The sequence below is a fragment of the Opisthorchis viverrini genome, assembly GCF_000715545.1.
Source record: "Opisthorchis viverrini unplaced genomic scaffold opera_v5_536, whole genome shotgun sequence".
Taxonomy (NCBI): Eukaryota; Metazoa; Platyhelminthes; class Trematoda; order Opisthorchiida; family Opisthorchiidae; genus Opisthorchis; species Opisthorchis viverrini.
In genome coordinates, this window is record NW_008752200.1 from 1,438 (window position 1) to 26,436 (window position 24,999).

The 24,999-nt window shown below is 43.9% G+C and overlaps 2 protein-coding genes across 2 annotated transcripts in view; one reads left to right on the plus strand and one right to left on the minus strand.

Moving 5' to 3' along the window:
* Positions 1–1,903: 1,903 nt before the first annotated feature.
* T265_11632 (hypothetical protein) overlaps positions 1,904–24,999 on the plus strand; it is a gene marked incomplete at both ends in the record, with an annotated part of 32,462 nt that continues 9,366 nt past the window's right edge. The window contains 6 exons of the mRNA XM_009178337.1: positions 1,904–2,060; positions 10,038–10,234; positions 12,520–12,873; positions 13,825–14,067; positions 14,238–14,567; positions 15,861–16,172. Coding sequence (XP_009176601.1) covers positions 1,904–2,060; positions 10,038–10,234; positions 12,520–12,873; positions 13,825–14,067; positions 14,238–14,567; positions 15,861–16,172 — 1,593 coding nt within the window. The remainder of the gene's footprint in view (positions 2,061–10,037; positions 10,235–12,519; positions 12,874–13,824; positions 14,068–14,237; positions 14,568–15,860; positions 16,173–24,999) is intronic.
* Positions 4,110–23,642, minus strand: T265_15485 (hypothetical protein; the record flags this gene model as incomplete). The annotated part of the gene is made up of 5 exons (XM_009178338.1): positions 4,110–4,332; positions 8,194–8,375; positions 10,958–11,027; positions 18,189–18,507; positions 23,627–23,642. Coding segments are annotated over 5 exons (810 nt in total), but the record flags the coding sequence as incomplete, so codon positions are not given.

Below are 24,999 nucleotides of genomic sequence, written 5' to 3' on the forward strand. Positions count from 1 at the left end.
ATCAGTGTCAACACTGATGTTGCTGTCTTTGATGATGATGAGTGTCGAAATACTGGTAATTCGGGTGCGTAAGTTGACGATTGATCAGGTGGCAGTTGATCTGTTCGTCTAAAAGCTGCATACTAAAGATGCAACAAGTGGCGACGAGACATCCTCAAGCAAATTACCAAGTTTATCAAAAAGATCAACTGCCATTTGACCAAAATCCTTCCGTCCCAGCCAGTGGGAGAGTATCGGCATAATACATAGCGGGTTACGAATTCTCTTCGTGGGGGGGAGGGGCGAAGGAAAGAAGAAAAAAGGCAGTGTACTGAAAAGTCACATTAATAGAGGGGCTTATAATGTGATCACCTGAGTGTGAGGTTAAGAGAGAACAAGCGTCTAAGTAACGTGGCCGTCCCGGTTGCGGATCGGGTTGGATCAGGTACGAAAGGAGGAAAGCTGGCTAGCAAAGTTGTAGAATAATTCGGCCTTCCTGCATACAGGATCTCTAGGTCAAGAATTCGTCGAAGGTGTAAGTTTATTCACTGGATTATGTCTAAATTGTTTGTTCTCGTTTAAAGCCTCAACAAATATAAAAAAGAGGCCGCGTCTCTCTTATTCTAAAGAGTTTGAATTCAAGCTCACAAATCTGAAAGAATTTCGTTTGTCCACCGTGAAGATTTCAAACGAGTATAAGGGAGTGAGTGTAGAAACGGAAACACAGATGAAGTGCATGACTGGAAAAGCCAAGATTTGGAGGTTTGAGCCTCAGTGAGGACTAGTACAAAGGGAAAGGGGTTAATGGACAATAATTAGTGGGCCGGATTTTTGTTAAAACCCAACCCACTTATGTTAGACGTTGTGACTAACATTAATCAGACAGCAAGGTTAGCTATTCATGTGGGTGCCTCCCAACGACGTTTGCTTTTAGAGTGAAAACCGGCTTCCCAAGGCAGATTTGGATTTGGGTGACAAAGTTCCCCGGAAGACAGTGTGAGCAGCCCATTGTTGTCTTCTAGCTGCTGCTTAAGACTTGTTTTGGAATGAGGATCAAAACTTAGAATGTTGTAAGAAAATCAACTATCTGGTTTCTGCTTACATGCTTGTCCTCAGCATACTTATATTGGAAGCAATGTACGGTCTCAAGACCATATGCGCTTGTATCTTTCTGATGTGCCCGATATACAACAGGTATTGTGAACTACGTAAGGGGATATGCATGCTTAATTTATCGACCGTTACTCAACCCTTTTTTCTTTGTCCGAACCCGTTATTCAATGGGTATCTCTTGGTATCGTTCGTTCACATCAGCTTTTATTTACACCGTTCAAAGTTTGCAACTCGACTGTTACAAGCAGTCGACCTCATTGTGTTGCGTCCTCTCGGTGACGAATGGACACCAGTTAGCAACGCATGACCTACATGTTTGCTTCACCTATCGAAATTCCATCATACCCTCGGTCACGTGAACGTCTACTTCAAGTATTTCACGAAATGATTTCTTTCTCAGTTTACATAGGTCTAGAGCATTTGATTTCTTTAGCACTTTCACTGTTGCACGTGAATTTGGACCAATTCTCAACTGTGCTTTTACCTGGTAGTATCCCAGCCCTCGTGCAACCTTCGGGTGGCATGGCAGTTAGGCATTGAAAGGGTTCTACAGCTGAACGATTATTTATTTTTATTATTGTATGTCCATGCATAATACTCGAAAAAGATTAATTGTACTCTTCCAAAAGCCCTTACGACAGCGTTTCCGGTGCACAGAAATCCTTCCAGTTTTTATCATCCTTATAACATGTTTTTCCCCACACTGAGAAACTCAACTCTTGATTCACTCAATGCGATGAGAAATAGGCTTTCAATACAGCATGAGCGTTTACTAGATTTTGACATAGCACGTATACTTGTATGTGGGACAATGTTTTTACTTTTTCAGATGGGTCAGACACTAGCTGAAGGCTATCCGGATCTAGAGAACGAAGTTCAGACCCGTTTGGACCGGATACACACTCTATGGGATGAACTCGTTTCGTTAGTCCACGATCTGTCCACACAAACCCAGCAAGTGCAACAAAGTGAGTCGTGGAGATCAAACATTTTTTTACTACAACAGAACTCCTGTACAGGTCGCACCAACTTGTGAAAGCGGTCGACATGGAGGGTTTTTAATAAATTTTGTGGGTTGTCGAAGAATTTTCGGCAACCTTATGAGTAGTGTATTGCGTCTATACATGGATGTCAGACATATTAAACGGATATTAACATTTATTGTTCAGCCTGAATAACATCCCCAAAGGCTTCTTATTAAGCCACTGGATTCTGTAAGTATTCACAAGCTTGTACTACAAACCACTAACGAGCGCATACAATTTCGGATGTCTGTTCCGTTTTGAATGAGTGCAATTTCATTGGTGAGGAAGTCTCTTGGCTCTTTTATCAGGTGCCTCCAATAGTATCTTGAATATTTCCCCCTCCCTCTTTGGACATATACTGGATATACTAAAGAGAGTGATAAATCAGTGCCTACGGAACGTGAGATTTCTGGAATAATTATACCTTAAAGTAGAAAAAAGTGGTGTCGATGTTAACGATTCCTGGTTCAAAATATTCTTTCTGCTGAATTTGCCATTTTGTATTTGAAAGAATTGTTGTTGCCGAATGCGCAACTTGCATGCCGAAGCAAGGGACCATCTCCAATATTTCATTTTCTTTGTGCTGCTGGGAGTGCAATAACAGAGCAATGTCATGCGCCTAATCGAAATCCAGTACTATATCTCCAGAGGGAATTTTACTATCCCTTAAAGATTGTATTCCAAGGGGAACAACCAGTGGATCCTACTGGTTGTAAAGAAACCTTTGGATGGCTCATTATAAACCCCAAGGTGATCAGAAGTAAAGTCTTAAGTCGCACGAAGGATATTCACTAGCTGCAATCAAGTATACACTCAAGAGCCGATGCGTCCACATTGTCGTGGGCTGTTTTGGAAAAGAAGTGAAGTAAACCCGCGACTGTTGGTTCGTGGTATGCGCGGCGCTGCATAAGCGTCTACGTAGTATGGGGAATGTGTTGAGTGTATTATCTACCTGGTCGAAATCCTGACTCACATCTCGCGTGATAAGGTTAGGCGTTGCAGACTTGTTGAACCTCAGTTGCGACTGTTGCGAGAATTTTACTTCATCGTTTTAAACAGTCGCTTTACTTACATTTTTTGGAATGAAGATACAATGGAAGGTTCTTCTCGAGTCTTTTACATGTAATGTAATCTTGGAATTAGGTTTCACAATTTGACCAAAGTACAAAACGAAGTTGTTCCGCCATCATTCAATAGAACTCCTTTCAAGGTAGAGTAGAGAATCCTTGAAAAATAGTAGGACCATCAGTTGGTCAAAATATATCTTTCAAACTGTTGGCCGTACACCTTAACGGGGTTTTTATAGGGGTCTCCAGTAACGCTTGCATGGCGCTACACTGGGGGAAAGGTGGCATTACACCGCGTGAAATTTCAGGATGTACTCGTGTTTAAGGCGATCGATGTCTTGCAACGACCATGTCGCCTTGCAGTTAAGAACTATAAGAGAGCCGGTGCAGCTTTCCTAAGCAGTTTCGACAGTGCCAGAAAGCCTAGGTGACAATTTTTTGTGGATCCAATCATCATATTTGGTGCTTGCATTCGAGCCTCGAAAGTGCAACAAATTTATATTGATAAAATGCCAAAAGTCCGTGCTAGAGCAACAAGCAAATCCGGCTGTTTTGCTGAAGAGCTTGCGCATTAAAGATTGCAACAGGAACAGATAACCAAGGTCTGATAAGCGGAAGCGACGCAGTGGATGTAGTATGATAGTAGTTAATTGGTAAATTGACATTATTAGCTTAAACATACAACCATGTGATTGTTAATTGGAATAAGAACCTAATCCAGAGATAATATTGAAATATGGGTGGCGCAGGTTACTGATGGCATCGTGCTATGCCAGACGTGGAATAAACTTATCACGCAGACAAACCAGAGTATGGCTTACTGGGTCATCGAGACGCATAAACAGTCATACTTCGGTAAGATCGTTTGTGAACCACTGAATCACTTGCTGATTTCATTAGGTTATAAACTTCGTGCGGCCTACCGGTTCTCGAATAGCTCATCCAATTTGAGAAGACTCAAAACATTTTGTGCTGACAGTGGGCCACACTGGAAGGCCACGACAATTTTCTTCATGGAGAGCGGTTTCAGTTTGTCTTTTTGTAATTGTTGACCGGTGACATTTGCGGCATATGACGCGCTCGGTAGTTTCCAGTTTGAACCGTACTGCGGTAGCAAAAAATAACCGCAAGGAGTGGAACACCAACGTCTAAGGAAACAAACAAACTGCTTATATTCATCCACACCAATACCCTCACGTTACAACGTCATTTCTGCGGTGAGTTCATGCGAAACAACATTACATGAGGACATTCAAGCAGGCTCACAATGGCCTTTCGTGTGACGCGATTTTTTCATTGCAGTCCTTGAAAATTGGGGAGGGACGGATATGGAAGACAGTTACGTACATGAACTGTCTGGTGAATCGTCCGTAGCCCTGGTCGCTATATGATTCCTAAAGTCAGCTAAGCGGAATAAAACCGGATCAACAATATACAAACACTTGACAATGTCGTAGCACTGTTACGATCATCAGCCCTGAGGACTGGAAATTCCTTAGAATGTTACGTGCGCACTTGTCGTCCATTCAACCGATTTCAACATCGAACGGTGGTCCTGTGCTGGGTGAGAGTCTCCACAATTTGTTAAACCGCTCGTCCGGCATTATGAGTCGTGGCGAACATCACTCACACTTGACGTGATTCAAATGGGACCTAATTTTCACACAAAAGTATAGCTAGTCCCATCGTTCACTCCTGATTACATATAATTGACGCAGGGTAAACAAAGTAGGCAGATACGCTGACTGAACCAATATAATCACTCTGGGGTGATGGGGTAAGGAATACTGTGAGGACCTCCGGGGATATATAATATAATAATACTGAAGATTCCAACAAACATTTTAATTCCTTCTGTTTCTTTTGTGTTTACGTCAGGTGGATGTGATTACCAGTCATAAAGTAGCCATTCTCGGTTAATCAGTACCCAATCTGAGATCAAATAATGGGCGTGCTCATGTAACTTAGTCGTCATCACTTTTTGGTTTTCAATCGACTTCGCGCCCTGTAACAAAAAGGTTGAATATTCCGTCACTTGCAAAATCTCAGTACTTGCGGATGTGAAATTCGGTGAATTTTTCTTGAGAAATGTTTTTTCTATGGTTCAACCGCAGTTGTAGAAACTTTCCGATAGTTACAGAGTTCAATATAGTTGCCGCATTTCGTACAAGTTCACAACCTGTCCGGACATGTGACATCAGCTTTTCTTTCGTTGACCTTGAATGCGCCGTGAGTTTTGTTGTTTCCCGAAGATATTGGGAGGATTAATGAGTAAAGGATGGACTTAACGTTTCTTTGTAGTGATGGTTTGGCTGCCCGAAGTTGACGGTACTTTTGTTGGATAGAGTCTGTCGCCGGAAGAATGCGTAACTTGTTCATGAGTGAATACAACCGAATCCATTCTGCGTAAACAGTTACTGGTTTCAAGTATCACTTCTAGTGCCAGTCCATGTCCATTCTTCTCCTTTATTGAGTTATCTTCGTTCCCCACACTTCTCGTCCCTTGTCAAAATGAGGTTAAAACGGTATATTTGACGAGACCTGCATTATCATCGCAGTTTTTCTTTCTTAGACACACATTAATGATTCCCTTATGATTATCATCTTCATGGAAGGCTGCACTTCCGTGTGCTAGACCACCACTTTTAAAGCCGATCTTGGCCAGACATCCTTGACTGAGACATCCTCTCAAGATTGTTTAAACTGAAAACGTGAACTCCGCTGAGCTAGCTTATGGTAAAAATAGAACAGACAAATTTAATACACTATTCGACAGCCCACTGCCAGTTTCTGCCTTGTTGGGGCTCATAAGGTAGGCGCATTCCTCGGGCTTCTGTCAACCTCATATTCTACTCGAACCCAAATTGCACGAAATTTGACTTATACACTCATCTGCGTGCCAACTTGGTTTTGATGGGTGCCTCACCCGGAACCCCACTGAATACGTTGTCTATAATAGATGAACCATTCGAAACAGACACCCTCCATTCTATTCACTATGTGCTTTCCGAAGGCGCCTCCTGTAGGAGCTTAGCCTGAATGACTATAGCATCCAGTGGTTGCACTTTGTAGTGGTGGAAAAATAAAGCTGTAATTCGATCTGAATCATCCCAATTTTCGGGTGAGACACGCGGTTGTCAACGCGAATAACGACTTATCTGGTTTGTTCAGTCATGTCGTTCTTTGGTCTATGGGACCGAACTACACGTACAGTTTTATTTATCCGTGTATTTTTTTGCATCTCGAAGGGACTAATGTCAAGATTTTTGTAGCAACTAGATTATTTGCATTCATGCGCCATAAACGGTAGTAGCATTGCATACCGTCACTGCCTTGGATCTCTCTTTAAACTGTTTTTCATTCTCTCACAAATTGCTCCTTTATTGACAAGAATCTTCGCGGAAGACAGCACTGAAATGAACACCAGAATCCGAGTCACAGTGTTGGAATAGATGGTTCTTGCTTTTGATGGTGTTGCGTGTTTGGGTTCTACCGATTCCATTTGTTCTCCTATGTTTTTACTCGGTCAGGTTTAGCTTCTTCATTAGGCAAACTCTTTTCTGTCTCCTTTGAGGCACAAAAGTCTCTAGATGTGTATCGTCTGGATATAGGCGCACTCGATCGTGTTGCATGAGATCCCGGAAGCACTAGGGATACGAACCGATGAACTCGCTGTAATGAATGCGATTGGACGTCAGGCACAGAGGAGCAACAATGAGAGTTCTGAAGTTCAGTAATTGTTTGATGGGTTCTCAGAAACACCCACACCAAGTTTCCTGTCGTATGCACGGAGACTTCATCTCAACTCGGTTACGACTAACATACCCCAAAAATGCAGTTTTTAAAGCTCCGTATGGGTTTCTCTGCTAAGCTTGTTTGGCCACAAGGTTTCCGAAACTTTGCTTCTCAATGTCCCTGAAATTTCCCCGAACGGACGAGAGCATGATGTGAGTGTATCTTCTAGAAAGCTCGACATATTGTATCAAGCACAAAGCCTAATCCTTGAAAGCTTATGACTCTGTGTTCAATAGAGCCTCCCGGTTGTTAGTTAATAGGTGTGCCAGATAATGCAGCCGCATTTACTGCGTCCAAAACGAGTGCCGTTGAGAGGCACTTAGTGTTTCGTAAGAAGACAATCACCATAACGTCTTGAGTCCTAGCTAGTCAGGTCTCTACTCCGCTTCTCTGACGTCCTCGTTGTGTGTTGAGTTATCCGACTACCTGGACAATGTCGGAACTTTCCTTGAAAAATAGTAGGACCATCAGTTGGTCAAAATATATCTTTCAAACTGTTGGCCGTACACCTTAACGGGGTGTTTATAGGGGTTTCCAGTAACGCTTGCATGGTGCTACACTGGGGGAGAGGTGGCATTACACTGCGTGAAATTTCAGGATGTACTCGTGTTTAGGGCGATCGATGTCTTGCAACGACCCTGTTACCCTGCAGTTAAGAACTATAAGAGAGCCGGTGCAGCTTTCCTAAGCAGTTTCGACAGTGCCAGAAAGCCTAGGTGACAATTTTTTCGTGGATCCAATCATCGTATTTAGTGCTTACATTCGAGCCTCGAAAGTGCAACAAATTTAGATTGATAAAATGCCAAAAGTCCGTGCTAGAGCAACAAGCAAGTCCGGCTGTTTTGCTGAAGAGTTTGCGCATTAGAGATTGCAACAGGAACAGATAACCAAGGTCTGATAAACGGAAGCGACGCAGTGGATGTAGTATGATAGTAGTGAATTGGTAAAACTGATATTATTAGCTTAAACATACTACAATGTGATTGTTAATTGGAATAAGAACCTAATCCAGAGATAATATTGAAATATGGGTGGCGCAGGTTACTGATGGCATCGTGCTATGCCAGACGTGGAATAAACTTATCACGCAGACAAACCAGAGTATGGCTTACTGGGTCATCGAGACGCATAAACAGTCATACTTCGGTAAGATCGTTTGTGAACCACTGAATCACTTGCTGATTTCATTAGGTTATAAACTTCGTGCGGCCTACCGGTTCTCGAATAGCTCATCCAATTTGAGAAGACTCAAAACATTTTGTGCTGACAGTGGGCCACACTGGAAGGCCACGACAATTTTCTTCATGGAGAGCGGTTTCAGTTTGTCTTTTTGTAATTGTTGACCGGTGACATTTGCGGCATATGACGCGCTCGGTAGTTTCCAGTTTGAACCGTACTGCGGTAGCAAAAAATAACCGCAAGGAGTGGAACACCAACGTCTAAGGAAACAAACAAACTGCTTATATTCATCCACACCAATACCCTCACGTTACAACGTCATTTCTGCGGTGAGTTCATGCGAAACAACATTACATGAGGACATTCAAGCAGGCTCACAATGGCCTTTCGTGTGACGCGATTTTTTCATTGCAGTCCTTGAAAATTGGGGAGGGACGGATATGGAAGACAGTTACGTACATGAACTGTCTGGTGAATCGTCCGTAGCCCTGGTCGCTATATGATTCCTAAAGTCAGCTAAGCGGAATAAAACCGGATCAACAATATACAAACACTTGACAATGTCGTAGCACTGTTACGATCATCAGCCCTGAGGACTGGAAATTCCTTAGAATGTTACGTGCGCACTTGTCGTCCATTCAACCGATTTCAACATCGAACGGTGGTCCTGTGCTGGGTGAGAGTCTCCACAATTTGTTAAACCGCTCGTCCGGCATTATGAGTCGTGGCGAACATCACTCACACTTGACGTGATTCAAATGGGACCTAATTTTCACACAAAAGTATAGCTAGTCCCATCGTTCACTCCTGATTACATATAATTGACGCAGGGTAAACAAAGTAGGCAGATACGCTGACTGAACCAATATAATCACTCTGGGGTGATGGGGTAAGGAATACTGTGAGGACCTCCGGGGATATATAATATAATAATACTGAAGATTCCAACAAACATTTTAATTCCTTCTGTTTCTTTTGTGTTTACGTCAGGTGGATGTGATTACCAGTCATAAAGTAGCCATTCTCGGTTAATCAGTACCCAATCTGAGATCAAATAATGGGCGTGCTCATGTAACTTAGTCGTCATCACTTTTTGGTTTTCAATCGACTTCGCGCCCTGTAACAAAAAGGTTGAATATTCCGTCACTTGCAAAATCTCAGTACTTGCGGATGTGAAATTCGGTGAATTTTTCTTGAGAAATGTTTTTTCTATGGTTCAACCGCAGTTGTAGAAACTTTCCGATAGTTACAGAGTTCAATATAGTTGCCGCATTTCGTACAAGTTCACAACCTGTCCGGACATGTGACATCAGCTTTTCTTTCGTTGACCTTGAATGCGCCGTGAGTTTTGTTGTTTCCCGAAGATATTGGGAGGAGTTACTTGAGAAGACTAAAGTGCATTGGTTATGTAAATCCGCATGCCCATTTATTGTGGGTTTGGGCGTTGACGTACATGCCGCCATCCATATAGGGCTGATTTGACCCTAGTTCAGAAAGTACTGAACAATGCAGTTGTAGCCTCACTCACGTTTGCGTAAGTTTAAGCCTAGTGTGATTGGGTATTGATGGCGGTAAACTTATGCACCAGGGCTGTGGAGCATCCTTTGAACTTTTGCCTAGTCTTACCGCCCTTTATCGGCGTTTGTGTTGTACTTTCGACAATGGAACTGTCACGAAAACGGTTGAGGCCAACGATAAATTTGTTCTAGTCCCCATTTCGTTTGCACTTTTCGCCGGTGTATTTGGAAACTTCTGTGAATTCTGACCAGGTATTCAACGATGCATTCAGTATGACTGGCAATCATCGATGTTTTTGATGAATAATCATTCCTCGCCAACGGTGCATCCAATCCGTTCCATTCTATCTCTCTCTGTTTAGAGAAGATATTAACAGAAGAAATGCAAAAGACTATGGTTTGGTTGAACGACCGGATGAGAGAGGCTGATCAGCGAGATGGAGCGCAGCAACTAATCCCTGACCCATCGTGCATAACATCACTGCAGCAGTCGCTGAATGCCCATGCGAAGGAGATCAAGCAATTAACGGAACACAAGTCGTGTTTGGACAAGTTGCGCGTGAGCCGACGGGTTTTATTTCGACTAAACTGTGCTGAATACGACTGAATATATGCTCTGTTATCCTCTTATGTATACGCTCTCCTTTTCAACTGATAGACTTGCTCGCCCTTAAAGAATGCAAAAAGTGATCTCTGTCACAGTCGGGCTCTGTAAGTGACCTTAATTCCTTCACGACGCGGACATGCATATTCTGTTTGCTTTTGTTACTTATCACCACCCGATAAACCATACCGAAATGGGGTGTGGCTATTTGAACTAGGAAGCTTAACCTGACTCATAAATGGCCTTCGAAACCGTTCTAAAGTCGGTCAATATAGCTGAACAACGATATTATATCTGAATTAGGGAATACATCAAGACCACATGGCTGATGCATGTGCCCGCATATTGAACCATGCATTCTGAAGGTATAATCTAGATCCTAAGTTTGTTTGCTAACCCGCCGATTCTGGCAGTTGTCACAGTGTGACAGTCACCTATCGCAGAATCTTTTCCCGCGACCAACTAATTTCAGTGAACATCATCACAGCTACTGGGAGGGTGATCAATCAAGTCACTATATGCACAGCAGGTGGTGGAACTTTTTGAGATGCTGCTAGTAGAGAAGCCAGTTTAGCGAAAGTTCTCTGGAACCATCTAATATAAGATGAAAATTGGTACTCAAATTCCAACCACGATTTCTGAAGATTACACATTAATTTGTCGTTTTCTGTCACAAACCGAGTCCCGTTTAGAATAAATGAAGCTGTTTGAGTCAGCTGAGAGTGAGGAGGGTGATGACATTTGCGTCCTGAAAAACGAGACAGAAACAAATAAGAGATGAACACTGGTGTTAACCGAGGCCATTCACTTTTCCCAACAACACGAGATACTCGTTTGGGACCATGGAAAAAACGTCTGATGAAGTTTAGGAGTCTTCGAGAAATACACTCATTTACAACTCACGCGAGACTCAATTGAATCTCTCGTTTATGATGTCCTGCAGCTGAATATGCCGCACACAGGCCGCCTCATGTTTCAGTTGGCACGATATTCGAGATATCGCTAGTGGATCACAAGGTTGACGGAGACTCGGGGACTGCGCCTACCTGATGAGCCCCTATTTGGGCGAAACCGGTCATGGGCTGTCGAGGAGTTTTTAGCAACCTTGTGAGTGTCTTCCTTTATGAAAATATACCGCGATATCTCGAATATCGTGCCAACTGAATCATGAGGCGGCCTGTGTGCAGCATATTCAGCTGGAGGACATCATAAACGAGAGATTCAATTGAGTCTCCCGTGAAAACCAAATTGATTTACAAATGAGTGTATTTCTCGAAAACAGTGCAATCTGGGTTCAACTAGATCATAAGGTTGACGGAAACTCGGGGACTGGGCCTACCTGATGAACCCCAAGAAGGGCGAAACCGGTCGTGGGCTGTCGAAGAGTTTTCAGCAACCTTATGAGTAGTTTCCTTTATGAAAAAGTTTAGGAGTCTTTTGTGAGGTCAAAGATCACCAGAGTTTTCGTTATAAAAGCCCTGGCAGCTTCCTTACAGATATTGATTGGATACTGCTGTGTCCTCGTATACATATAACCACTCAGAAGAAGCGGAAGCCCCTCCTCCATAACAATGTGAAAATAACAAATGTTTTTGAATAATCATTTGCAAATCAATCTGGTTTTCACGGGAGACTCAACTGAGTAGTTTCCTTTGTGAAAATATACTGCGATATCTCGAATATGAAACACGAGGCAGCCTGTGTGCAAGACATTCAGTTGCAGAATATTATAAACGAGAGATTCAGTTGAGTCTCTCGTGAAAACCAAACTGATTTGCAATTTGGGTTCAAGTAGAACATAAGTTTGACGGAAACTGTACCTACCTGATGAGTCCAAAGAAGGGCGAAACCGGTCGTAGGCTGTCGGAGAGTTTTCAGCAACCTTGTGTGTAGTTTCCTTTGTGATAACAGAAATATTGTTTCCAATGCGTAATGTAGTCCAACGTTTCGATTATCGGGACACTTCGGTCTAGGGAATTATTAGGAAAAAGATTGTAAGTTATGACTGTCTTGTGCTAGACACTTGGCCTACGCAACTGATTAAACTGTTTTTTTTTCGGACTGCAAAAATCTGGCGTTACCATACTTGAGCCGACTCATTGAGTGCATGTATCTTGGTGCACCTACTCATCAGTTTCTTCGGTAAAAATGGGTGAACCTGGCTAGCTCTTTTATTGGTAATTAGCCAATTTGCCATCTAGCGCAACCCGTGAATCTCAAGTAACCTTTTATGCATTCAGGTTGCAGTGGATCACACGGAAACCCCGGACCGAAAACATGCCCTCGAAGTTTCTGTGAAGCATTTGGAAACTGGGCTGGGCCAACTCAAAACTCGCCTTGATGAAGAACAAAATAGGTTACAGAGGCTGAAAGATGCGTCTCAAATGTATTTGGACCTTTCTCTTGAGGCAACTTGGGTTCGTGAAAAGTGCGCACAAATTCGTCTCATACCGGAGTCGATGATCACAAGCTTGCAACCAAGTAACCTTTTTACTGGACAACATCTGCTGCAAATTCAAAGGCTGAGACGTCAGTTGAAAAGCCATCAACTTGAGACGGACAACCGACGACCAAGAATGAAGATTCTTTGTGAAGTATGTCCCTCTTCTGTTTTATCACTCCATATTAAGTTGCAAAGTGACGATGCACTTGAAGCTACCTCGATTTGGATCCCCATTCTGCTACTTGACGTAATTTGAGCGAAAATTCACGCGATGCAAACATGACAATATAGTATACAGTCTCCGTATTAAAAGGATTCGCTATACGTGACTAAATTAGTCTATATGGGCTCAAGATAACCTAGTGTTTAAGGCGCAAACTTACTGACTGGAAGTTCCGTTGTTCGAGCCGTGCTCTTGTCTAGGTTTGGGCAACTTGGTTGTGTCTCAACCCTCGTACTTCATTTCGTTGACAGCCCTGGCACTGAAAGGATGCTACAGCGGAATGGTCTCTTATTAGTTCCGTTCGGAAGACAACGCATTTCACAGATGCATCTGGTATAGGAACCTTGGTGTATGCGCTCTAATTTTCTATCAAATGAGCAATGTGTTATCGGTCGGAATAGAGATATCTGATTTATTTGTGCAATCCGAGAAAATTTCCTGAAAAAACATTTCACCTGACTACGTCTACGTGATGCAACTGCCCGGTATCCCAGCGAACAACTCTTGAATTCGCGTACGAATTGTTAGAACAACCGTAAACTGTAGAACAGTGTATTACACGGGGCCCAATTACCTCGCTTACGGGTAGACTGTTGGATAAGGTCTTAATCCCCGCCTTTCTTTCGTATTTTGACGCATGCTCGTTCCTTGTTGCACCTAAACCTGAAAGCCACAGAGAAACTGTCCTTCGGGTATTGTCGGTTGTACAAGAAAGTTATCATAGACTTAATTTTGCTGCTGAATTTGGCTGTTCTGGCCATTCTCACGGACCCGTATTTCTGTCACCATACTTCATTTAGTCAAACCTAGGGCCGAGCAGGACTTCAGTGTTACATTGCATAGTTCGTATTAAATCCCTCATTTTGATGTCACTTTCAGACTGCCGAAAAAAACTACTGTGGAGATAGAGGACAGGCTTCACTGGATGGGCAGGCCAAAAAGTTCGTGGATGTCATCGAAGAAATACGAGGCAACTGGTCTATATTGGAGTGTGAACTAAATCGCCTTCGTAACGAGCTTGAAACGTTGGAGCTGATCTGCAAGTTTGCGCTGGATATTCGTGAAATCGAGGCCTGGATTTTGGAACAAGAATTGTATGTTCAAGCAGTAGAGCCACCCAAGGTGAGTTCCTTCATTTCAGCTGGCCGTATTTTGGTGGCTTTCTTAAACCCTTAGCTTCAACTATTCCATATTTTCATAGATTAATTTATTCCGCAGTATAAGTGCGACAATCTGCCCCCATTCCATAATGGTTTTCTTGCTAAATCTCCTCAAATTGTTTATCACAACAGAATGAACAGACTGCCAATTCCATGTTGCGACAACATCTCAGTCGTGTGACAACCATCGGACAATGGCAGGCGCAAATCAACGAGTTACGGAATCGTGGTCGCGTCATTCGTTCCCAAATAAACCAGCTGCGTTCAGATGCAGCATCCATCACGGATAAACAAAAGTCCATCGCAAAACACGCAGATATGTTTGAGCAAATAATCCAGTCTGGTCAGTCCCGTGTGCAGCGTACCTTCGCAGATTTAGTGGAGTTGTCTAACGATCGCAAATTGTTACTCGTCTTCGGTGTCTCCAAATACAAGCTGATCCTAGAAATTTCAGACTTGGAGGTAAGCGCTTTGATCGCCCACCTTACTTTTTGAGTAGATTCAGTGCCTTGTTGGTTAATCGGATCGTAGTTGATCTTATTAGAAAACGGGTATTTGATTGTGCCGCAGGCACATCAATCCGGGAAAACATCCAGCATCATCGACTACGATGGCTCGGTCATGTGCTACGCATGCCGAAACACCGTCTACCGAGACGAATGTTATTCTTCGTGCCTCCTTCAGGATGGCGCAAACCGCGAGGTGGACAGCACATGACTTGGCAGAAGGGCGTGAAAGAGATCAGTGCCAACACTGGTGTTGCTGTCTTTGATGATGATGATCTGTTCGCCGAGGTTGGCAATCGGCTTACAAACAGGTGAATGGATCAACCACCACTACCACCACACACACACACCCGAACTACCAATATTTCGACACATTGTTTCAGTACCTTGCACCGTTTCAGTTGTCTCCTCACGCCATACTAGCATTTTCTAAAACTGCCATTTTCGTTGTAAGGGATTTAGGCAAGCAGCGAGTAGCCGTGAACGCGTTGTTATTTTAGTTTCGTTCCTTCAACTGAATGGATCTTCCCTTTAGTTTGAATCTAACCATACTGGTAAATGGGACGTTTATTTGTTTCCATACTTTCAACTTCACGGGAAGAATGAAACAGAAATTCGAGGTTCTGAATCACATTCACCGAGAAACAATAAGTTGAGATATCTGTTGTGGGGTTTGCCGGATATGTATTGTTCATACGTCACCCTCTATACCAGAGGGGGAAGCACTGGACTCGAGTTTCGCTCTTATTAGAGCTCAACAGCAGTGCATATTCAATGGTCGTGTCCTTGCAGTCGATACGCTAACGCTGGGTACCCGAGCTCACCAACTGTGTGCACCATGCACCGGATTTGATAGGATCAACATAACAGGCCTGGATGCTACTCTTTGAACCCTTACTACTCTTCAATACCCAAGTCTTAGATCCAAAGAACCGTACTCAATGGAAGTTTCATGATCCTCAAACAAGATTTATCCCATTTAAGTTCCGAATACTGTTGGCCTGGCTGTTCACGTTGATGATTATGAGTTTCCGTTGGCAAATTTTCTTTGTATGTCGTGCCCCAGCTGAACATGTTTGGTTGTAAGGTGGCAAGGACAGACTAATCGGGATGGATATTTTGGCATTTTATCTCATGGCGGACAGTAAAACCTATGTAGCTGTAGTGCCAATAACTCACAAACCTCCCTCATGTTATTAGAGCATATCCTACTACAACCACCTATGCTTCTTCATTTACTTCTTTTCAGGCCTGGATTGCAGAGAAGTCGGTTATTGCTGGGAGCCACGAGGTCGGAACCGACATTGATCAATGTTGCGCACTTCGCGACCGGTTTTTAAATTTCACACGAGTGACCGTTCCCGATGGAACTGGTCGTATTGCTCTGGCAAATGACCAGTGTGTTCGACTAATCACTCAAGGTCATCCAGGTGCAGCGGACATTGCAGCCGCCAAAGATTCAGTGAATGAAGCATGGGCAGACCTACTGGAACTGATTGGAACACGAGAGCAGCTTCTAAAAGCCGCATGGGATATGCATCATTTTGTTGGGGACTGTCAAGTGAGTCTATCACCATCCTTTTCTACAGGCCACCTCTCAGATATGTTGCCAAACATTCGTTCGGATCACAACCTGGGGGTTACTTCTTTGTATTGAGAGACGAACTAGTTATTCTAAGCAATTTTCGCTCCTTGCATAGATCTCACAGCAATGAGAATCATGCCTAAGTTACCTCGGACTTCGGTAGATACGTGAACTGGAATATTATGAGAAGTTTCCACGCTTCGAACAGATGGATCCCTATTCGTATCAACATGTGCTTTACGTGTGTAATTATTTATGTACTCAGGGGTTTTTCGGTCACGATCGCTTGGTGCACAAACAAAATGGTTCACACGGTTTGGCACCGATCAGTAGATGTCAGCCGGTTAAACAACCAGTTAATTGATGGTAAGATAGCTCAGTGATTGAAGCACGAACTAAGTATTCGAAAAGTCCGTGGTTCGGGCCCAAACCAGCATCTTTACTGTTGCTGTCTAGGATTGGGCAGCCTGACAACGTTCCAGGCCTCGTGCTTTCCTCGGAGCATGGCAGGATCGCCCCCTTGAGGTGTTATAGCTAAATAATTAGTGTTTTCATTTGTTAGCCCATTTTTTTCCAGTTTGTGCTTCAGTAATGTACTCTGTAGCGATTCCATAACAGAATCGGAGGTAAACTAACGACATACAGTTAATGCTTTTGGATTTAGCACAGCCCTTGACTTGTACGTTTGACTCAACCGTAAGTCACTCTGAAGATTAGCTCAGCATGAACCTCAGCCTTTATTGAATCGTGCGCATCCGCCTTCAGAATCAACAGCAAAACAGGAGTCAGTCTGCTCGAAGTTCTTGCGTTTTTTATATACGAAATAAAATTTTCCACCCTCTCGCCTCTACTGATGGACAGTCTGTTTCGGTCCTCTAAACCTAGCTTCTTCCTGTGTCTCTTCGATATCACTTTGCATTTTGTTTAATTTCATTCCGTTTTTTCGCCGCAGTTCTAAATTACGTTTGTCTCGATTTCCACACGGTCTTCAAGCCAAAACTAAATAGGCTTCTGCCATTAACCAGCGACAACACTGTGGAAAGTGTATAGTGAGAGAGCAACGCATGATCACGTAAAAATAAATGGGGGCTTTCAGTACTGGGTGGAGCTCTCATTCTGGTTGGCTGGTATCTTTCAACGTCATCCTTTCCAGATAAGTCGAAAACTGTTAGCCACCTACCCTCCATGGCAAAGCCAGGTGGTCGATCTATTTTAAACCATGAGTTCACTGTTACCAGAAGCGACGAAGGTAGGAAATTCCTTCATCATCACAATCAGATATCATTCCTTTTATTTGATACATCATATTTGGGACGATTTTTTCTACAGAGCCCCTCAGTTCGGTTGGCTAGCATACATTCAGTTGACCAGTTAACTGTCTGTTCATGCCTCTCCACACGAGAAAGTTGTGTATTACGCTACTGGTGCAGCGATGGATACTACTGGTGAGGCATGCGAGTAGCATGTGGTTTCCTCGTAACTTTACCTTGATCCAAAGGAAGGTGGGATTTACTAAGGAATTTGTGGAACTGCCTTGCTGTATTCGTTTACAATTGCGTGAGAGTTGGCGATTATCCAGGAAAGTTCAAGGAGACGCGTTCAAAAAGTATACGGATATTCATTTTTTTAAAAACAAGGTGCATATGAGAGTTTTACTTTCCTGTCCAGTAGTCTGAAACTGTTTAGTTCGTGTTTTCTAATAAACAATTCTGCGGCGAAGGGCTTTCCTCCTTTCATTCGGTGCCGTCCCCAAGATAAGGATGAAGATCCCGTGGCCACAACCTTTTGGATATGGGAATGTGCAGGCCTTCCTGGAGGATTTCGAAGAGGTTGTGGAGGCGGCTGGACTGGGGACCGACCGGAATAAATTAGCGGCGATAAAAACCCTTCTCAGGGGCAATGTGAACACGGCCCTGGATGTGGCTAGGAGGGTTCCTCGGAAGATGGACTGGGCCACCTCAAAGGCAGCTCTTGCAGCGGAGTTCGGCACACCGGCCGACCGCCGGTAGGCTATGAGGCAGTTCAAGACAGCCAGGATCGGACCTAGAGGCGACCCCATGGTGTTCTTCGCCAGCCTGCATCAGTCGTTGAATTGGGCTTTTCCGGAACTGGACGGAGTGTCGCGCCAGCAGTTGCTGTCTGACCAGTTCGTCGAAGGTGTTTTGCCTGCGCTTCGGGCCCATATGCGATTGGCGAGAGCAACTGGCCAGTTCAGTGTGGAGCACCTGGTGCATTTGACACGGGAATCGACCGAGGCGCCCTTGCCATGCTGCAATCGCAGAACAACGGGAGGGATTCACCAGTGGAGGACCTGAAGTACAAAGTAGACCAACTAGCCGAACAGCTTACAGCCATCAAGACCTAATCGCAGAGGCACGCCGATGCCATAAGTGTGGCATGCCTGGCCACTTCAGGAATCCATGTTCTCGTAACCGACCACTTGTAAATAATAAAACCTCAGATTACTCCTCCTTTTCCGGGTGGCTGGCGATTAGTGCAGTGACAGGCTATGACACAGGCCGTTATCGAGATAGACAGGAAGAAGGAGCTGTGCCTAATTGCTACAGGAACAGGGGTATCGCTGGTCCGGAGAGGGAACGGAGCTAAATGCAAACCGTGCACGCTAGCCGTGAGAGCAGTGTGTGGATGCCGACTGAAACTTGACGGATTATCAATGCACTCAATGCGCCTAGGTGACAAGCCCGTGCAGCACAGGTTCCTGATCAGCCAAGACAAAGACATAAAGCAGACTATCTTGGGAGCAAATTTTCTCAAGAGCGCAGAATCCGTGGCTGACGCAAAGCGAGGAAAACTGGTTGCAATGTATGGCGCAGTCAAGCTTGAAGGTTGTCCAATCACTGCCGTGAGCGATCTGCATGTCCGAAATCTTCCGTCTCGTAGCCTGCCGTCAGTACACTCCGTGGTCGAGGAATACTCCGAACTGTTCACAGGCGAAGATTCGTTTGATTTCCGCCCGTGGATTGAACACGAAATTCCCTTCTCTTATGAATGCTTTCGACCTTGTGGTCCCCGTCCGCTACCGCTGCATCCACGGGAGGAGATCCATGAACGAATTCAAGAGATGTTGAAAAATGGCATAATCGAGGAAGCCAATAGTGCGTACAATTCTCTGGTTGTGCTTGTAAGGAAGACGAGTGGCAAATACAGGTTTTGCGTGGATTTCCTTCGTTTGAATGAACTGGCCGTAAATCGGGTTGTGGATGTGCCTTTATTTGCGGAGATTTTCTATTCCCTCTATCAATTTCGATATTTCACGGTGTTTGACTTGCGTTCCGGATACTAGCAACTACCTATCAAGGCAGAGGACCGGGAGAAAATGGCATTCATGATTGGCTACGTGACAATGCTTTAATAAAGATCCAGCTTGTTGCATACGGTATTTCAGCTTTATACGCAAATTTACTGAATCCAGTATATTTCTTTTTGTACCCGGGTTTATGGTTCTTCTTGAAGTTGACATTAATCCTCTCATTCAGTCAAGTCGTGTCAACCTGCTGGAACCGTCGAACGAAGAGTAGAAGAAAATAGGGAAGAAGGAGTAGTCTAGTGCTAGTTTAGTGCAAGCCCCAGCGGTACGTACCCCTCAAAACGTTCACTCAGCCAATCTGAGTGAGTGACTAATAGCGTAAACGCCGTTTACAGCTATTAGTGACTATCTTACAACTCATCCAGTCAAGCACACAGAGCGTCAATAGCAGCTCACTCTGGAACGCGAAGAGCAACACCAGCACTCTAACGTTTCCTGATCACTGTTATCTTCTTCTGCTGCGTTATACCTAGACCATCTGTTGCTACGCCTAAGAACAAACAAGCACTCTGAGCAGCGGCCGACCACAGCATACGCAAATGATATGTCGAGTAAGAGGGTGAAACTCATAAGAACTCATCTTCCCTTTCCACTCCGACACCTCCAACAAACGCGCTACTCGGTTGGTTAAACCTCAGGTGGTTAAACCTTCTGAAAAATGTCTCTTACTCGGATGGAACTGTTTTGGGATGCGAATCAATCGCTAGCCACGGAGTAACACATGAGACATTATCGGGACACATGTTGCCTCACTTTGGTTCGACTCATGTGATCCAGTCCTGAAAATCTACTAATCCCTAAAAACACTTAATCCTATTTGTAGAGCCGCCACTCGATCTAATTGCCAAGCCTACATGCTTTGCTTGAAAATGTGGCCTGACCTGAAATGGTATTGATCCAGAATACCGTGTATTGCCAACGCGCTCAGTTCACTTGACTTCTTCAAGCACCATGGAAACGTCCAAACATTGGTTGTCGAACAATCCCTTAGGTCCACCTACAAACGCCTGAATCGGTTATTCATTAGACAGTCTATCTCGGCAACATGTGGGAAGACAAATAGCGCTAATCGGGAATCGATCTATCGGCCATGGTGGACAAAACTTCATTATTTGATTAATAGCTTTTGACCGCCTTTTAACTATGAAACTCGGTTAATAGCGTGATCCATAACTCCTCTGTACTGCTTCGGATACCAAACTTAGTGTAAAGATTGCACGACTGCAATGTTCTTATTCGTTGCGTAATGGGATGTTTTTTCTATGGTAGTCAGCCTCGTTGCCATGGTAGCCACATACTTGCTGGTGCTGTGGTTGAAGTGGTCATACACACATGAATCGTCCACACTTCCCAGTTGGAAATTTGTTTACTCTAAGAGTCGCCCAGATGGCGTCTAGCCTTCTATTTCCATTCTCACTCACTGAACTGGACATACATAGCTGTCATTTCGTAATTAGAGCGATATGTTTCTCAGCAGCATTGTGTGAAAACCTTTTTGCTACTTCCACACAACGCTGCAAGGACGAACGCAACTCTCCGTAGACGAGACAGTTGAAGGCATAAAACTATGCCCAAACCTCAGTCATTTTGTTTTTGACTCAAATATATACTCTCAAGAACAAGTTTAGCTATGGGATCATCACTATCCCCGACTTTCGAAAACATGTACATGGAAGACTTTGAACAGAAAGCTTTGAACGGATTCGAGGGTCCGCGAAGGGTTTTCTGACATGACACGTTCGTTGTGATAAAGTGAGATAAGGTAAACAAATTCTTTCAATATCCTAATAATTTAGACCCTCAAATTAAGTTTAGCATGGAGCTATAGTCCACATCGGGTACACTACATTTCCTTGACTGCATAACACATAAGCGTGGTGGGAAATTGAAAACCACTATTTACCGGAAATCAACAGATAGTGAAGCGGTCATAAACTGCTCCTCAGCACATCCAAAAGCAGTATATGCTAGCATAGTTTCAACGATGTTTAGGAGAGTAAGAGCACTGTGCACAGAGAAAGTTGACCGAAGAGCAGCACAGCTTGAGGTGAAGAAGTGACCTCAAGATATCAGATACCCAGTGGGTTTAATTAAGTGGCAACTGAGACGAAAGCCTAAAAAGGAGTGAACGACCCCAAGAGGAATATCCCATTAAGGTGACCTAGACTGAAAAAGCAAGGACGAAAAATCCGGGTTCAACAATCTATCGTAAATGTTAGTCGTCCCCACCAACCAACAAATAGGAACATCAGACTGAACACCCAACACTGATTAAGTCGGCTAGTCCTAAGAAATCTCACTGATTGGTTCCCCGACTGCCTTAAAACCCAATCAACCTGCTGACTTACTCACTTGGCCTGACGAAGCTTTTGTGTCCAGCAGTAAATCCACCGATTGTTTACCAAACCTATCTGAAACGATGACTACCCAGTCGGTCCCAAACATTTTCCAAAGGATTTCGTATTGTCTGGAAGGCTTGGCGAGCATACTAGTCAGTAATCATCTAAATGGTGTATACAGTATACGGTGTTCAGTTTCCCGTCCGCATTAAAAAACTTTCCCATAGGGAAAGCCTACACAACTGCACGCGTCAAGTCCAGTGATGATAATGCGTGCGGAAATCCAAAGTAGCATCATCGTTCTGCACGGTTGCAGAGCTACTTTTGGACGGAGTGCCCAAGAGTTGTCAGCTGGTCTATATTAGCGACAAAATGATGTATCCTCCGTTCACTGCTATTTGATGATTTAGTGTTCTTTGTCTGACGGTTCCAGCTTGGTTCTATTCGAAACTTAGTCCATACTTTTGTGGACCCTGTTTACACTGTGACAGTCCATGTTAGGCCTATCTACCTAATATCTCGTGGACCGTCCGACTGGCTCCATTTGCGCTATTCACAAGACTGTTGCACTCGTCGTCCACCGAGCAAATGACCTGGTTGATTGTCAGTGTTACATGGATAGAGCGTAGACACGAAAACTCAGTGCTCCGGATAATGGCAGACAAATTTGATGGTTTCCTTGAGAGGTCGTCTGTAACGTTAAGCACGTTCCCTTCAATCTTGGCTAATCATATCATTTGGCTCAGCTGCAACAAGCTACCTACTGCACCAGTGTATAGATGATATCCTCGGGAAAAAAACTATTGGTCCATTTGAGGTAGCAAGTGATGAAACATTATTGACAAGAGGAAAACCTCGTGGTCCGGCGTTCCTGCTTACGAAGTATATGATTTGATGTAGGAAATCTCTAAGTCTCCATGGGTCTTCGTACCTCTGATTACAGTGGTTTGAGTAAAGTGATAGCTAGGAGAGACTGAGGCCTAAAAGCATGAGAAATTCAACTCTTGAAATGATAATTATTTTGTCTGAAAGTCTGTCAACAAAAGGAGACTCAGTCGTACTTTATTCCTAAACTGTCACCGACGAGGCACTTTGTTTGAGGATTTCTTGACAGAATATCAGATGGTATTTGGGCCACGGGACGTGAAGGCTCTAAGCAGCTTGGTCTGGGTGCGATACAGTTATGTGTCAAGTGCGAGCATCTATTAATGCAACATGTTTTCAGTGACCAGTCCAAGCAAGGCCCACCGGCGGACGTCGGTCCAAAATATCCTGCGAACATTTAACCCATCTTTCTGTGAAAAATGGTGTTTGAGCAAGTCGTGCATTGTTTCACCTAGTGGTACCCAGTTGTAACGTCTTAATAATAGAAATAAATAATCATTCAGCTGTGCCTAGCTGCCATGCCGCCGAGGAAAGCACGAGGGATGAAATACTTTCATGTTATCGAAGACTAGACAGAGGCATTCGAGATATTCGGTTCTGGTTCGTCATCCGTCCTATAAACGCGAGTTCAAACTCGGGCTTGTCGTTTGAACTTCATCGACTGTGAGTTAAAGGAGTTCACAATCGTCGTTAGTACCGCCATCATCATTGTCAGCAGTACCGTCATCGTCAGATAGTGGCGACTTTGAGCACATCCCAGCCGATATCCTCCACCTATTTGTGACCACCTTTTTGATTTGATTACCGTTCAACTAAATAGCACCTCACCACTTTGAATACAGAACAACACTGAACTTATTGACCCATACCCCTCTTACCATGAGGCTGAGCCATTGAATTCCGTCATACTTATCGTGTTCCTCAGCAAAAATCTACTGCATCACGTGGTACATGCTCTCATATCCCGGACTGTGAACTTGGTTGAACAAGTCATTGTTGACTCTGGTAATTTGTCTTTATTTTGGCTCCTGACGCGTTTTACACAATCCACCCCGCCTTAAGTACACGGTGACAAACATCGTTTCCATCATTGGCCTGGAGTTGTATGTGAGATTTCGGCTTCTGTCTATGACTGGGTATCCTTTTTCATTATTCCCAATTCATTCTGCTTTTGATCATTTCATTAGAACCTGCTGATACATTTTTAATGTAGTTACTAACTGGCATTACTAGCGCTGAATAATCAATTCTGCACGACGCCTATACACCCGACGTCGGTTGCCTTGGCGAACCGATGTCACTGATGGTGTGGTCGACTAGTGTTGGGCGTGGGCGCGTTTCCATCCCTTCCTATCTTTCGACGCAGCAAGTGAGCAACGATGAGTAAGCTAATAAGAGGTTGTCAGCCATTACGCCCTCATGCATCCTCTCTGCTGCCTAGTACACCGTACCGATCACTTTCAGGTCTGGGCGTTGACCAGTTGAAATTTGGATTGTATCGATCAGTTTCCTCATTCTTCTCAGTGTCAAGTCAACGTGATTACATTATGTCCCATATATGTCCTGCTGTAGTTGTTATTCCGGTCATCCTCTACAGCCCCACGTTTTGCATTTAGTGAAATGGATCATTAAAAAACTGATGAAAAAGAAAGCCGGTTTTCAATACCATGTTATTCTGTTCGTTTATTTTAAACCGTAGTTTCATACAGTGAGTTTGCTGGTTTAATAACCATTGAAGACGGCAAAAACAAACTTGAATATACTGCAAATTATTACGGTGCCTACTGCATTGGATCATATATCTACCGAACAAATTGGCCTATGTTCTAATCTACACGGACAGTTATCCCCTTCACAGTGATCGCTCTCGATGTACACATGAATCCTTGGGGCGTTCTATCGATTTTCTTTGAAGTGAATATTCGATTGTTCCATTTTTCAGCCAGTTTTGGCTCAGTCGTTGTGAAAAAAAACTACAGGATAGTCCCAGCATGAATCCCGATAAATGGGACCTCTTTCCGCAGCTCGATTTTTTTCCATTTCGGGCCCGTTAACGGGGCCCCATCAACGCAGCAACATTATTCTTCAGACGTGGTAGCTCGGCGAATAGTTGGCGCAGACAGGGGCAGTAAGAGGCGGTAAACATGGTTGAATTATTCTCACATTCCCTTATTTGATCAGCTATTCTACATTACCTTTACGACTCGACTAGCGTTGTTTGAACTTGCTGCATTTGCATTGGCTACGTCCT